Raw genomic sequence first — 15,202 nt, forward strand, 5'->3', positions numbered from 1 at the left:
TGTAGCTAATAATGAAAATTGAACACTGAAAAAAATCAAACAAATATTCAGGCTGTTCCTAAATATGATGTAAATTCGGAAGACGCTAATTCTTTGGCTTATTTTATGATTAACAGTTGATATAAACACAGGTCCGCAAGGGTTTCGTTACCGATCTTCAAGGTGTTAAAATTTCAAGATTTTTTAAGCTTTTTCTTTATATCTCCTGGAGTTTTTGAGATATTTTCCTCAAATTTGAAGCATATGTATCGTTAAAGGGCTTTCATTATTGGTCATGTCAATGGTAGTGGGAGGAATAGCGTAGGTCCCAGAACTGAGTTTTGGGACACACCAATATTTGCAATTTTGTGTTTTTGAGTTAAATGTTTGTTTTGCCCGATTTACTGTGTCAGTTATTGAAACTACTTGTTCTCTGTTGCACAAAAAAGGAGGCTATTGGAAGTTTCTGGAGAAGAATTACAAAAATTCGGTATTCAGTGCTAGTAAAGGGCAATTCCTTTTTAAAATGCATATACTACATACACTTAATGATTAAAGGTCATACCTGGCACTGGCTTTAAAAGATACTAAAAGGCTGGGGGCACCATTGAACACCTTTTGGAAAACATTTGGGTACCCCCGAAAGCTCTAAAACATTCATAAATATCAATAAGGCTTTTTAAAGATTAATAGAAGCTCCGAAGATCCTAAAATCTCAAAACGAACTCCAAGTGCTAAGAGAGAGAGAGAGAGATCGTTTATTGAACCACTTTTGTGGTATAACATTGGAATAATTACGACATAATATAAATGTATAAAGATAAAATGTAAATAGACTATAATATAGATTAAACAAACAACAACATAACAATATTAAATGTAAAGATAAAATATAAATAGACAATGATATGAATTAAACAAACAACAACATAACAATATTAAATGTATATAAAAATTTCGATAAACATTACAGTTAATAAATTGCGATATTTGTAAAGAAGTCTTCCAGTGAATATGGTGCCATTGTGTTAAGTATTTTCCGAATTTTATTTTTAAATGGGACGAACGCCGATATAGATTTGATATTGCTAGGGAGAGCATTGTAAAATCGTAGACCCATTTGTAGATGTGATGTGTCATACACTTTACTTTTGGAGGCGGTTATTGCAAAATTATTTCTCTCTCTCTCTCTCTCAAGTGCTAATCCTGAAAGGTGATAAATGACTTGTGTAAGCTCTCGGCATCTCTTGAATACTTTTGAAAGCTCTGTAATACCCTAAAATATCTATAAAACTCATTAAAGGTTATGTATAGACTTACATTCTAAAGATTTTGAGAAATTATTGCAAACTTTTAAAGGCCGTAGGACAACAACCTCTCTACGCTTTGGTTGGTTTACTAATCAAACGGCGCTATTGGAATTTCACACTACTGTGTAGACTGTAGAGTGTAGATTCCAAAGCAACATTCATTGATGTTTACTTTTTTCCAGTGTACAGATTCCTTTCCAATACAAATACCGCATCCAGTAAGAAACACTTTATTCAAAGATAAGATTCAGCACATTGGAGCGATAGATAATGAAATATCTCGTCACCTCTATGCCAATATAAATCAGTCAACGAGTTTATGATGTATCACTCGCTTTATTAACGCGAAGGTACCCTTACAGCAGCTTATTGTAAGCACTCAGCAGTGTACTGTAAATATTTGCGTCAAAGGGCTCTACTATGTGTAATCGGGACGTATTGATTTTTTAGCGCGGGTGGTTTGTCCTCAGACTACAAGTCTGCAATTTCACTCAGATATTACAGAGCTCAATTTTGTTTCAGACGCTAACCGTGCTCAATCCCTTCCGGACTCCCGACTTCCAAGCCGTACAGGATACTGATCTGGCCGGACCTTTAGTGTTCTGCTTAGCGTTCGGAGGATTCCTGCTCTTGGTACGTATACATTTCGCGAGGGTGCGATTGCTGAACGAAATTCGCTTGAAAGAGTATTAAAATTGAACGCGAAAAAAAGTGAAAAGAGCGCCCGCTCTTGATTTAGAGAAGTAATTTTGTGTTCAAAGAGCTTTACAGATAGGTTCTTTTATCTTTCGCTCCCTTTAAAGGTGTGTTGACAGTGTAATTCTTTGCTCCTTCTAATGAAGCCCTTATGAACGCTGATGAAACATCGGCGTTACATTGTGAAGTTACTAATTTCGCTTACAGCGAGAAATTCTGTTGATTCTTTTTTTTTTCCTTTCTTTTGTGATGGTTTCGCATCAAAGAATCGCCTCGTTTATACCTTTTTATTAATTAAAGGCGCATCTATTCGACCCAAAGATCACTTCCCTTAAAAACAGAACTAACTGTGTGGTAAAATACCGCGAAAACAACGCTTTTAGGAGTGCTTTATGTTTGTTGGGTGGCCCACTTTGGAGATAAGTGAAACTCCCTGACAGTATTTTGCGAACTATGTGTAACAATCGATAAGACACCGATCTTCAACAATCCCTAAACCACTCTCAAATTATCTTGTAATATTATATGTAACAGTAGCTTTCTAAGGGGTTGAATTTTTTTTCGAATTTTCTTTAGGAGTTAAATTTAGGAAGTATACAGGGTAGTTTTATACATAGTGAGTTTCACAAAATTTGTAGTTTTGCCTTTTATTTTAATTGGGTAATTTTGCAAAATATTTCACTGAATTTTATTTCTGTATCGTGTTATGCATAATAAGTTTCCGCTGACTCATTTCCTATGTTGGATAAAGACGCATCGTGGAAAAAACCGTCGTTTTGCAAACAAATACTTATAGGTGGGAAGGAGTCTGAAAGAAGAAAAGTAAGATAATTATTATTCGTCGAGCCACCAAACGAAAAAACCAGTGTTTGTGTTATTAACAGTTAGGCCTCGAGAAATCAGGTCAGCAGGATTATCTCCTACCTTATAATATCATGTTTCTAGATGGTTTTGGAGGTCACTGAGGATTTTTTCTAATTCTGTTCCCCACGAAATTAATGTATTTTTCGGGGCTACTCTTGATCCATGCTAATGTAATCATGAAGTCTGACCATACGAATATTTGAATATACTTCTGATCTACTTCTGAAAAAAATTAAGCAACTTCTGCAATTAGTGCAAGAAATGAAAGCTGGTGAATATGAAATGAAAACCGGCCAAGATGAGATGAAATCTGGTAAAGATGAGATGAAAGTCGATCAACAGGCCATGGAAGCTAAATTCGAAGCTGGGCAAGCCGAAACAAAAGCCGATCAACAAGCTATGGAAGCTAAAATAGAAGCTGTAAAAGCCAAAATCGAAGCAGGTCAACAGGAAGCAAGAGGTATAACCTACCCACGATTTGTTCGTGGATTTGCCTACAAGCTTTTGTCCACAATCTAGGAAGATAACAATGATATTGAGTTAGAGTTAAGAAATTCAAAGAATGAGTCAATACCGTCTGTAAGTAACAAAATGGAGGATTCTTCTGCGGGATATTTAAAACCCGCTAGTTCTCTAATAAAATCTTACTCTGGTGATTCAGAAAACCTAAATGCACTTTTATACTCCTTAGAATTGGTAAAAAGAATCACTATGGCAGGAAATTTAAATGTATGTGTACAATTTATAAAAACCAGGTTAGAAAAGCTTTGAAAGTCATTCCTACAAATGCGAATACCTATGAGGAAATTCGAAATGCATTAAAGGCAAACATTAAACCAGATTCTTCTGAGGTACTAGAAGTTCGGCTTTTAGCGTTAAGAACGGATAGGAAAAGTTTGGAAACCTTCAGTAAGGAGGCAGGGTATCATCTGAATGTTTAAAACGTTCATTAAAGTAGTTAGAGCGCCTAGGTAAAAGTAACAAGAAGTTGGTGAAAATTTGGTCACTTATTCTCTGAGAGACGCACTTTCTAATGGTCAAAAGAAAAAAGTGTTCCTATGTGCCGTTTCTGAGATATTTGACAGTAAAAACAGGGTATTTTAACATGGGCTCTTATGGACAGACTCAGTTTTTCTGAGCTAGCGAAGGTTTTTGTATCAAGACTTAAATGAGATGGGTCTCATTAGAAGCGAAATTTTGTGACGAATCTAAATATGCACGAAAAAGTACATGTTCATGATGAAATAAGGAAGATATTTACCGCCGGAGCGGCGTCTGCTCTGACGCGGCGGCACGCTATGCAGCACGCGTTTAAATCTGATGACTTTTCCACTAGGTCTAGTATATAACTGAGCTAGGACAATCTTTTCCTTCTTCTGCTGAGCACTTTTCTTCACAAAAGGCATGGTGTCTTTCAGAAAGAACACCAAAACCAGCGATATTTATAAAGGCTTGCACACGTCTTGTTGACACACTGATCGGATCGAGATCAAGAGAGCGGTTGGGGGGATCTCTGGCGCCAACATCGAAAAACCAAATCCACTACACCGACTTCACGTAAAACGCCAAATTATTTAGTTTCCCGGCTTTTACATACGACTCGCATACGTTTTGATTAATAGTACATTATATATCAAGGTAGAGAAGTCCACTATTATTGCCTGAGCACCAAGATTACATCTCGAGGCGCTTGCGCCGAGGGGTGTAAGGTGCGAAGTAATAGACTTCTCTACCGTGGTATATATACTATTTTTTTCACTACTAGCACTTGAAATCCTCTAAATTAACATATTATATTGATAAGAGAGTTAACGGTTGGACAGAATTGTTTGTTTCTTAATTTAACATGTCAATCAAGTACGTGAAAGTACAAGTCAAACAGGCCGTATTTTGTTCTGTCATTGAGATTTTTCAAAGAGTAATTTCGTTCGAATTTTTTTAAAATGTGATAATTTTAGGTATGTAATTTCTCTGGAAATTGCGAATGGTGGCAATTATTCGTTTTAGAGAACTTGTCTAAACGTTCATTGAGCGAAATTTCGGGTTGTGTTTTCTAAAAGTGACAGCGTGACAGTTCTCATTATTGACTACTAGTTAATAATAAAAAATTATTAACCACTTTGAACAAATGCCGAGAAAGCCTACTTTACAAGTGGAAAAAAGGTTAATAATCATGTCATCAGACGCTAGTAGTGAAAAAAAATAAATATATTCGTTTAGGATTTACCGCTTACACTGTGAATATTTAGTCGCGGTGTGTCGTCAACATTTAGGGTGCAAAGGTTTGAAACAGGGTCGAAAAGTAGGGAGACTAGTCAAGTTGACTACTGTATATACCTTTTTAAAAATCATGTAAGACGTTTGCATTGTGCTGAGGTACAAAATACCACTCATACCGTATTTCTAATTATGTTTCCTTCACAACAACATTTTTTTGGGGACGTTTACCGTAAGTAATAGGTAGGCCGAGTACGTCACTTGACTTCAGCCGAACGCGCTCTAACTACTTTAATAATGGAAGGAACCTCGGATTCAAAAGCTGAATCAATAGTGGTAAGGAAACCCGGAAACGGGCAAAAATTAGGTGTATAAAATGTTAAAATCAGGTATAATAGAACATAGCAGATTTGCATATAATTCCCCAGTGATTTTAGTATCTAAGAAATCCATAAACAGTGAGAGGAGATGGAGGATGTGTATTAATTAATTAAAATTAATTAATTCCAGATAACTTCTCATTATCACGTGTCGACGACATTTTAGATAACTTGGGTGGAGCAAATGGATCTTCTGAAAATCATCATTTGTAAAATCTTAAAGTAGTCTTTGAAACTTGTCCTTATAAATGCCAATTCTTTAAAAATGAAGTTACTTATTTAGGGCACAAATGTACTGATAAAGGAATATTAACAGACGATTCGAAATTTGAAATTATTAGAAATTACCCTCAACCTAAAGATAAGGATGCAACTAACCCTTTTATTGCATTTTGTAATTACTATAGAAGATTAATTTCTAATTTTGCGAGCATTCCATATCCATAAAATAAATTAATAAGGAAAAAATGTGAATTTAGATAGACAGATGAATATAAATTAGCTTTTAATCAACTTAAATCATTTTTTTATGACTTCCGATTCTTCAAACTTTCTCAAAAACTTATTATATAACAGTTGATGCAGCAAAATATGGAACAGATGCTATACTTTCGCGGAAAATTAATGGCGTAGGTCACCCCTTATCTTATGTGTCGAAAAGTTTTACAAAAGGAGAACTTAACAAATCAACTATAAAAAAAGAATTAACAACTTTCATTGGGCTATAAAGTTCTTCAATCCATACATTTTTGGTTCAAGATATTCACAGTTCGATCAGACCACAAGCCTTTATCTTATTTACTTTCTTTAAAAGATCCTACGTCTAAATTAGCTAGAAGGCGTATGGATATTTCAGAATATGATTTCGAAATTGAATACATTCCTGGAACAGACAATGTATATTGTTTAGAATTGCATGTCATAAATTAAGAAAATTCACGACAACGCTAACATATTAAAAATGATCGATCTCGAGTACTAAACCTAATTTTGCAAAGTACACACGAGTTGTGAATCAAAAGGTAACCATACCAATGGCAGTATATGAAACTATTAATAATAATCAGGAAACTTCCTTATATTAATTTAATATAATCAGAAATGCTGAGAATAATATAATAAATAATAAATCTGCAAATATTAGAGATATTATATGTAATATATTTAAAATACGTCAAAGAATAAGCCAATTTAGTTTAACTATATCACTAGCTATAATTAGAGTTGATATTATCAAGAGGTGGGTAAACTTATATAGAAAAACTACAAATTTCATGTGTAAATGCAACATTTCTTTATTTAATATTCAAAGCTTTGAGGAACTGGGATCAAATATAATACATAAGTGTGAAATACTTATCACAAATAATATTTACGATAAAACTGAAAAGGAAACTTTATTAAAAACAGATCACTACAATCCATTACAAGAAGGTCATTGTGGTCAGAAAAGATCATATACACAGTGAAGAAACCTGTATTATTAGAGAAATATGTCAAAAAGTGTGCCATAAATGTCAAATAAATAAACCTAAACATAATTTAAGAGAACCTTTAGCACTTATCACTTACACTACACCATGCAAATCATTCAGTAATGTAATCTTCGACATAATTGGTCCATTTCATAAATCGGATAGAGGAAATAAATACGCCGTAACTCTCATTTGTGATTTAACTAAATACCTTATGACTACTCCCATACCCAATAGACATGCTTTTACAGTCGCAAGAGCAATTTATAATAATTTTATATAAATAATAAATTATAAACCAAAATGTATTATGACAATAAGATTAATAAAATTTGTTAAACAACAATCATAAAGTACTGCTAGTAAATGATAGCAGAAGGAAACACGAAGCATTGTATAGTCCATACATTGTTAAAAAAATTCACGACCATAAAGTGGTAATTTGTAATCCATGTAACAATAATGCTACTTTAGTTCATAAACATAGGAATCTATTAATATGAATTTGTCAGGAAGGTAAGCTAGGAATATAATTTTAGATCATATTTAATCCGTAACGTGATTGTTTAAAAAGGAGATGGTGAATAACCAGTCCTGTCTCCACAAAATGAAGAAAATGTTTATTATAATTAATTAACTTTAAGTACCTACCTACATTATACATAGTAGATAAAGCTATGTTTACCATTGTAATGAGGGAGGTATTGTGTCATCCTTAGAATTCACAGTATATGTAAACACCCTGTATGGTAGAATATGTAACTGGGTTGTAGGTATTGGTTAACTATCATTGCTCAAATTGTCAATCAATGCAACCTTGTTAGGTCACTAAGCTACATGACTTCAAATGTAATGACGAGAAGATGGCTACGAACTTCAAGCGAGATACACGTCTAATTAAATAGATATAAGAAGACATTACACCCGTACAGAAAAGTTTGATATTCCTGTCGTAACTTAAATTTTACTAAACAAAAATGTGATTATGGTTTTCCTCTTTCCATAAAAGGGTTAAATACTCATACGTTGCTGAATTTGCCAAACAAATCTTGTCAAATCTAACGCGGTTTTGCTCTAGATTTTTCTCTTCTGCTTTTTGCGGAAAGTCACCACTCACCAATAGCACTAAAGTGAATACAAGTAACAAGATCAGCAGAAAAAGTTTGGAAAGTTAATTTGGAAATCGTTATGGCTGTCAGTTTTCAGTCAGTCAGCTGGCATTGAGGTCACAACATGTTTAGTCATCTTTAATGTAAACACAGTGGACAGGCCGCACATCAAATAGAGTAAAATCGTAATTATTGCGCTTGGAACGAATATTTAATTATGAATATGTCGATGCGCCTGAATAGAAATATGTGTTGATTATAAATCGACAACAAACGCACTGTACCGTTAGCGCGCGGTGAGGAGAAAAACAAATTCATTTTTGTTCCCAATCGTTCAATTGTAAAACCTATAATTAACACGCTAATTAATTTTTACTAACGCTAAATTATTTTTCAGTCGGGAAAGGTGCACTTCAGCTATATTTATGGATTTGGAGCGCTCGGCTGCCTATTCGTGTGGACCCTTCTTAATCTAATGAGTACGCAAGGTGTAAATGTCGGCACGGTTATAACAGTTTTAGGGTATTGTTTGCTGCCAATGGTAATCCTGTCTGGTGTTAATGTGGTCTTTAATTTACAGTAAGTACTAAAATCTCTACATGTGCTCGCTAATAATACATTCCATTGTAATTAGGGGTTACGTCGGCACCATTCTAACGGGAGTTGCCATTTTTTGGTGCAGTTTATCGGCTTCCAAGCTGTTTGTAATCGCTCTACAAATGCAGCACCAACAGCCACTCGTCCTGTATCCTTGCGGTTTGTTGTATGGCGTTTTTGCGCTAATTACAATATTTTAAAGCACCTTAACTGGTGAATACGTTATAAAAGTGTATTTTTATAACACCGGACAATAAAATCAATTAAAAGTAATGGATTTACTGTGTTTCATAGAGCCCAACAAATCCATACTTTCCCATTTACTGTAACTAGAAGGTAAATACCTTAGGTAGTTTCCCATCCCTCACGTAGACATACGAAATTAATTTGCCTACGTTACAAAAGCGAAAAGCCCGAAGACAAATATTGCAAAATAAACAGCAATAAGGATGCACTGTTATTTGTTAAGACGGCAGAGTTTTTGGTCGAAACGACATTTGACTATGTAAATACTCCGAACGAGAAATTTCCTTTGACAAATGCCATTTCCCAGATTTTCAATTTCCATTATATTTCTGAAGTTTTGCGCGCTCAAAGAACAAGGTAAAGTTTGTTAATTACCTCCCTTTCTTTATCATAGCAAAAGGAATTTCAATTAAAATTATTCAAATCTAAAGAGTTATAATACTCATCAATTCGGGGACATGCGTTTTTAGTAGAAATAGAAATCGGCGACGCTGCGCGATTAAATTGGAAAAATAATTAAAAAAGTTTTATTAAAAATGACTCAAGAACGCGTGTAATTGGTATTGTAACCAACTTAACCCGTACACAGCGAGTAAATTCCATGAATATTCATAGATAGTTAAGTGTTATTTAACTTTGAATTGCTCGTTAGAGTAGGTAGTATTGATTCTGCTGAAAGTATCCCGATGGAATTAAACGAAAGAAGATGGAGTGATACGAGTGATATAGGCATAATAACATTTCGTTACACGGAAATATTAAAATGGTACGGATAAATGTTGATGATAAATCACCTTTATTGTTAAAACTTATCAGAGAACGAGCGCCGGCAAGATAAGCCGAGATATCTTTCACAAATTTTACAAAATGACACGTCAAATTAAAGCAATTAATCCAAGTCCCTAGTTTAGGTTGGAGGAATCGTTTTCCCGCTGCTGTAACATCATTTTTATAACGTAATATAGAAGTGAATTAATTTATGGCAGTTTGTCATGTTGTTATATATTTTTAAGGCGCTTTCATAACAATGAAAGGATTCGCTTTTTTGTTGGAATTCGCAAAAAAGTTTTCTAAGAATTTAAGAGGTAATCTGAAATGTGATTAATTCTGCAATGCGTTAGGAGGTGTCATTAGTTTTTGTTCTTTCTCTTCATTTATTGTTTCCATTGGTCGAAAACCAAACTCTATTTATTACTGTTCTGTACTCCGATTTCGTTAAAAATTATGCCAAAACTTTTCAACCACAGATGTACGATGCAGTTACGTTGCGAGTAGTGTACGCTATACGTAAGAGTCTAAAAAACATAAAGGAGGCGTTAAGGTTACAACCTGAAATGAATGTGTGTGGACTCTGCAGAAAGGCACAACAAAAGGATACCAACCTTGCGTTTAAGTATAAAGTGTCCCAAAGGAAGGGAAATCCATGCTTTCAAAAACGAGGCTTTGAAATAATTTTTTTAAGTATACGAATTGTTAAAGTATTTCATTTATACAATTGCACGCGTTTTTCCGGTATGCATCGAACTTAAAGCTAAACTAACAGTAAATTAGGAAATTCTTAGCCAAATTTGAAGACAAAGTTACAAAACGCGTTTGGGTTTATTTTTTAAAGAAGTTGGCAATTAGGTAAATAGTCCAGGCTAAATAGCTCTAAAATAATTTATTTAAAAAAAAAATTAGTTACCGGGTGAAACCGGGTTTTTCAGGTAGGTGAAATGAATAGAAAGTGGGGAAAAATAATTAAAACAGCTGAATTTTTCCGCGGGTGAAATCACGGGGATTGAAAGGGGTGGAAAGTGGTGTTTTGCAAATTGTGGCAAAACTATTAATTTAAGACGAAAATGTTAAATGTAAAAGTTATAGAGATTAAAAAAATGAGTAACTTTTGTATCTGCGCTATTTTCACATAACCTCCAATTTTCCTAGAAAAACCGGAAAAACTGTTTTTTTCGTTTTTTATTCTTATTTTTGCGAAAAAATGTCGTATGGGTTTGAAATTTGGAGGGAACATAGCTTGTTTTATGATAAAAAAGAAGGTAGGTTTTTGAGCCCGAAAAGTTGAACCCTTTCCAAGATCTCACGATTTCTGAAAAAATCACCTCTTTTTCAAGGGGATGGAAAATCTATTTTTTTTCATCGTACAGAGGTGCGCGGGGTAGCAAAATTTTCGTAACGACTTACATTTTAATAATCAAAAATAAAACCGTGTATATCTTAAAACTGTTTTATCAGTTTTTGGCGATTTTCTCGAATTTTTGCTATAGGAATAATATTTTTTTTTTGTTTATTAAAATATAAGTCTTCTCGAAAATTTTGCTACTCCGCGCACCTCTGTACGATAAAAAAAAATAGATTTTTCATCCCCTTGAAAAAGAGGTGGTTTTTTTCAGGAATCGTGAGATCTTGGAAACGGTTTTACTTTAAGGGCCCAAAGAACTCTCTTCTTTTTTATCATAAAACAAGCTAAGTTACCTCCAAATTTCAAACCCCTACGATTTTTTTTCGCAAAAATAAGAATAAAAAACGAAAAAAACAGTTTTTCTGGTTTTTCTAGGAAAATTGGAGGTTATGTGAAAATATTGTAGATACAAAAGTTGCTCATTTTTTTAATCTCTATAACTTTTACATTTACATAACATTTTCGTCTAAAATTAATAGTTTTGCCACAATTTGCAAAACATCACTTTTCACCCCTTTCAACCCCCGTGATTTCACCCGCGGAAAAATTCAGCTGTTTTAATTATTTTTTCCCAATTTCTATTCATTTCACCTGTCTGAAAAACCCGGTTTCGCCCGGTAACTAATTTTTTTTGTAAAAAAATATTATATAGCCTGGACTAAAACTGAAAACGATTGTAAACTTTAAAACTCAGTAATTTTCCAGTTATTAACGACAATTTTCGTACCCTCATATTCACATCCCTCGTTCAATTTCAAAATCGCTCAATTAACTTCTAATTTTTTACGAATTTCGTGCTAGTTAAGGCATCCTAAACTTTAAAATCGTGTAATTTTCAACTGGCACAGGCTGAATGTTTAAACATCAGCTTACAGTAAATTAGAAAATATGGATAACGCTGCCCAAATTCGAAGAGGAAACTTTAAAAGATTACGCTATACTTCTGTATAAAATTTTTCGTCAATTTGAACAAGAAATAACTATTCCAAAAGCTGAATTTCGAACGACGAACTGGTCACATCATGAGATGATTCTAGAAATACCTAAATTGGAAAACGAATCTCTAAAATATGTAAGATTTAATTTTTTATGAAGTTAGCAATGTTAGAAACTGAAAACCTTTGTAAACTTTTAAGTTGGATACTTTTCAAATACATTTTTTCCAATTTATTGCACTTGCAACGGCTACGGAAGATACTGGATTTCAGGTTAAATTTTCAATGTCAAAATATTAAATAATGAACTAGAGAAATTTCTTAACAAATTTGAAAATGAAGCCTTTACATTCGTTAATCTTTGATAAAATTGGCATTGGCAGACGCTGACAACGCCCAACGAATGTAATCTCAATTGTGTCATTTAAGTGTTTTCCCAAGAGACATCGAGTTTAAGGATACATTTGCAACCCCCAACTGGCAATAAATATATGGCAATTTATATCCAAATTTTAAGACGATGATGGAATCTGAAAACTCTTGTAAACCTTAACATGGCTTGATTTCTTCTGGTTAAATTCCGTATAGGTACTCAGCGTGCAATTACAAAATGTAAACCTTAAAATGGCGATCTTTCTCAATCTTAAATTTAAATTTCGAACGCATTATATACATATACTTAGGCCAAATTTGAATGTGAATTTTGAAAATACACTAACCTCTAAAATTTTGTTAATTTTTATGAAATTACTGGCGGATTATTACATTAGATCAATTGTGCAATTATTCGTGTTTTTCGGAAATATCTCAAAAAATATTGTTGCGTGAGCTAAGTCGCGCGGACGTTGCACGTATAATAATGATGGGTCACCCTGTGGGTCTATTTCATTTATTTTTAACGTAAAATGTTGGTTGCAATTTGAGATTAAACATAATATCAATCATATTAGTTGAAATCGAGGTCGATGAGAATTATTCAGGGAATTATTAGATGTCTAATTTTTGTTTAAATAATCGCCTTTTAATATTTTATTTATTTATTTATTTATTTATTTATTTATTCATTTATTTATTTATGAACCTTGTGCGTTATTTAATTCATAACGCCCTTAATACCTTAATTACACTAATAGCATAATATATTAAAGTGACATTTTAATAGGTTTGAATGAGTAGACTAAGCCGTTCTTTAACCTTAAGGGTAAATAAAGTGAAACAAATGATTGTGCATTCTAATGACATCTGTCCTCATTTAAAATGCACGTTATAAAATGCGCCACTCGTGAATTAACATCTTTCACTCAATGGTTAAAATATCACTTTATCGTCTTGTACAATAAATAACTATTATTGGTTTTTAAGTTAAAGAACGCCTTAAATAATTGGGGGAATTTTTTTGTTAATGTTATATTTTGTAAATCCCGTCGTTGCTATAAGAAGTTTTGTTATCGCTGCGTAAGCTAATTAAATGAAGATAAACAGATGTTTTTTTCGCCGACGGAAACATAGATGGTAGTTATTCGACGACGCAGTAATTTTGATAAAAGAAAAGATGGTTCGGAAAGTGAAAAAGAAAGGGAAATTGTTTTAAATAGAAAAGACGAACGTTATTCGTGACAGTTTAGAGGTGGAGTTTTTGTTGCATATTGCAGTCAGTGGTAGTTGAGCGTGTTTTGGTTACAAGACAGCCATCTTGCCAATTGTACAGTTGTTGTAGAAGAAAGATAGAGTTGTTTAAAAAAATATTTCAGGGAAAATGACCTGTGAGACTCATATTCATGGGGAAGGTTTTGAGGAATGGAGTTGTTTATTTCCTGTAAAGTCTGATATGGTTAAAAATCTGAACATCATGATACCTTGTGCATCTCAACAGATGTATTTGATTTCATGCAACGTGCTCGATTATTGCCCGCTGCTGCTGGAAATTCCATCGGAACCTTTGATGATTTTGTCGATGCAATTCTCTTCTCTCTCAAAAAAAATACTAATAGGGTGGATATGGTTGGCTCCTGGGTGGACAACATGGTGAAAAACTAAGACGCATGCAAAAAATATTCCATAAATAAGACAATCTCTTCTCATTTTCCAACAAATATGGAAGCATTTCTGACATTAAACCACAACAAAGCACAACTATAAACATAATATTCTCATAAACTATTTTCTTGATCACAAAGGCAGGTTTTCTAAAACAACTGTCTATTTAAGTGGTCTTATTGCCAAAGAGTCAGAGAAAATTATAGGAAACGGTGGTACAACTTGTTAAAAGAGTAAAATTCGTTACAGCTTGACCCTTGTTACTATGGGTATGAAGAATGCGAATCAGGGTGAATAATAAGAAAGTTTAGAGGCAGTATCCAAATGTGTCTTTATTTCCTACATAAGATGTAGTAGAAATTCCGTATTGATTCAAAATTAAGGGTCACTAAGGTTTCATATAGGATAGCACTACATTTTTAACCGAGTCCATAACAAATTTTGGAGTGACGTAAAAAGGAAAGAATTTAGCCGTAATAATTCCAATAGATCAATCAAGATTCCAATATCAATCCTCTGAAACGTTAATAATAAATGAGAATCAGCTATCAACTTAGGTGTGGCAGTGGTAAATTTCAATTCAATGCACTCTCTCTCATTACAGAGTGCACTGATTACAACAGAATTCGAATTCAAATACGTTATGTCAATTTCGGCAGAAATAATTGAAATTAACGTGTAGCGTGGTTATCAATCTACATGAAAGCCACTTGATCGTATGCGAGAGTGTATTAGTAATGTCGCGCCGGTCGTGTTCATTAATTCTATCGACGCAACATGTGCAAAATGCGTACCTACGAATTCTGAGTTGCACAATTGATAAGCCTATGATTTACTATTTGTTCATAGTATTCTGTTACAACAGAGGTAGTGTACTTATCAAGTCGTGAGAGCTTCCGAAGACACTTGAGCCTGTCACATACTTTATTGTATAATTCAGTAACGCTCAAATTAAGCCTACAACCTATCGAAGTGTTCGAGGTAATTATGCTCAATCGGTATAAAAATTTGTGATTATCCTTCGCATACGATATTTTCTCATATCTCTGTTAGTATAATATTCTCCTGCATCACGACTGCCAACCCCTGTTCTCGCAAAAACACCAACTCTATTATCGACTGTCTCCTTAACTCATCCTCTCAATCTCCCACGCATCGAGACCGCTCGACGAAACTTG

The 15,202-nt window shown here is 33.7% G+C and overlaps 1 protein-coding gene across 1 annotated transcript; it reads left to right on the forward strand.

Moving 5' to 3' along the window:
- The first annotated feature begins 1,709 nt into the window (after positions 1-1,709).
- On the forward strand, positions 1,710-8,904 carry LOC116169115 (protein YIPF5). The gene is made up of 4 exons (XM_031485142.1): positions 1,710-1,724; positions 1,794-1,922; positions 8,428-8,609; positions 8,665-8,904. Exons 1-4 carry the CDS (start codon positions 1,710-1,712, stop codon positions 8,825-8,827), a joined length of 489 nt encoding a protein of 162 aa, XP_031341002.1. The 3' UTR covers positions 8,828-8,904.
- Positions 8,905-15,202: the final 6,298 nt, after the last annotated feature.

Source organism: Photinus pyralis, unplaced genomic scaffold (assembly GCF_008802855.1).
Source record: "Photinus pyralis isolate 1611_PpyrPB1 unplaced genomic scaffold, Ppyr1.3 Ppyr1.4_LG4, whole genome shotgun sequence".
Taxonomy (NCBI): domain Eukaryota; kingdom Metazoa; phylum Arthropoda; class Insecta; order Coleoptera; family Lampyridae; genus Photinus; species Photinus pyralis.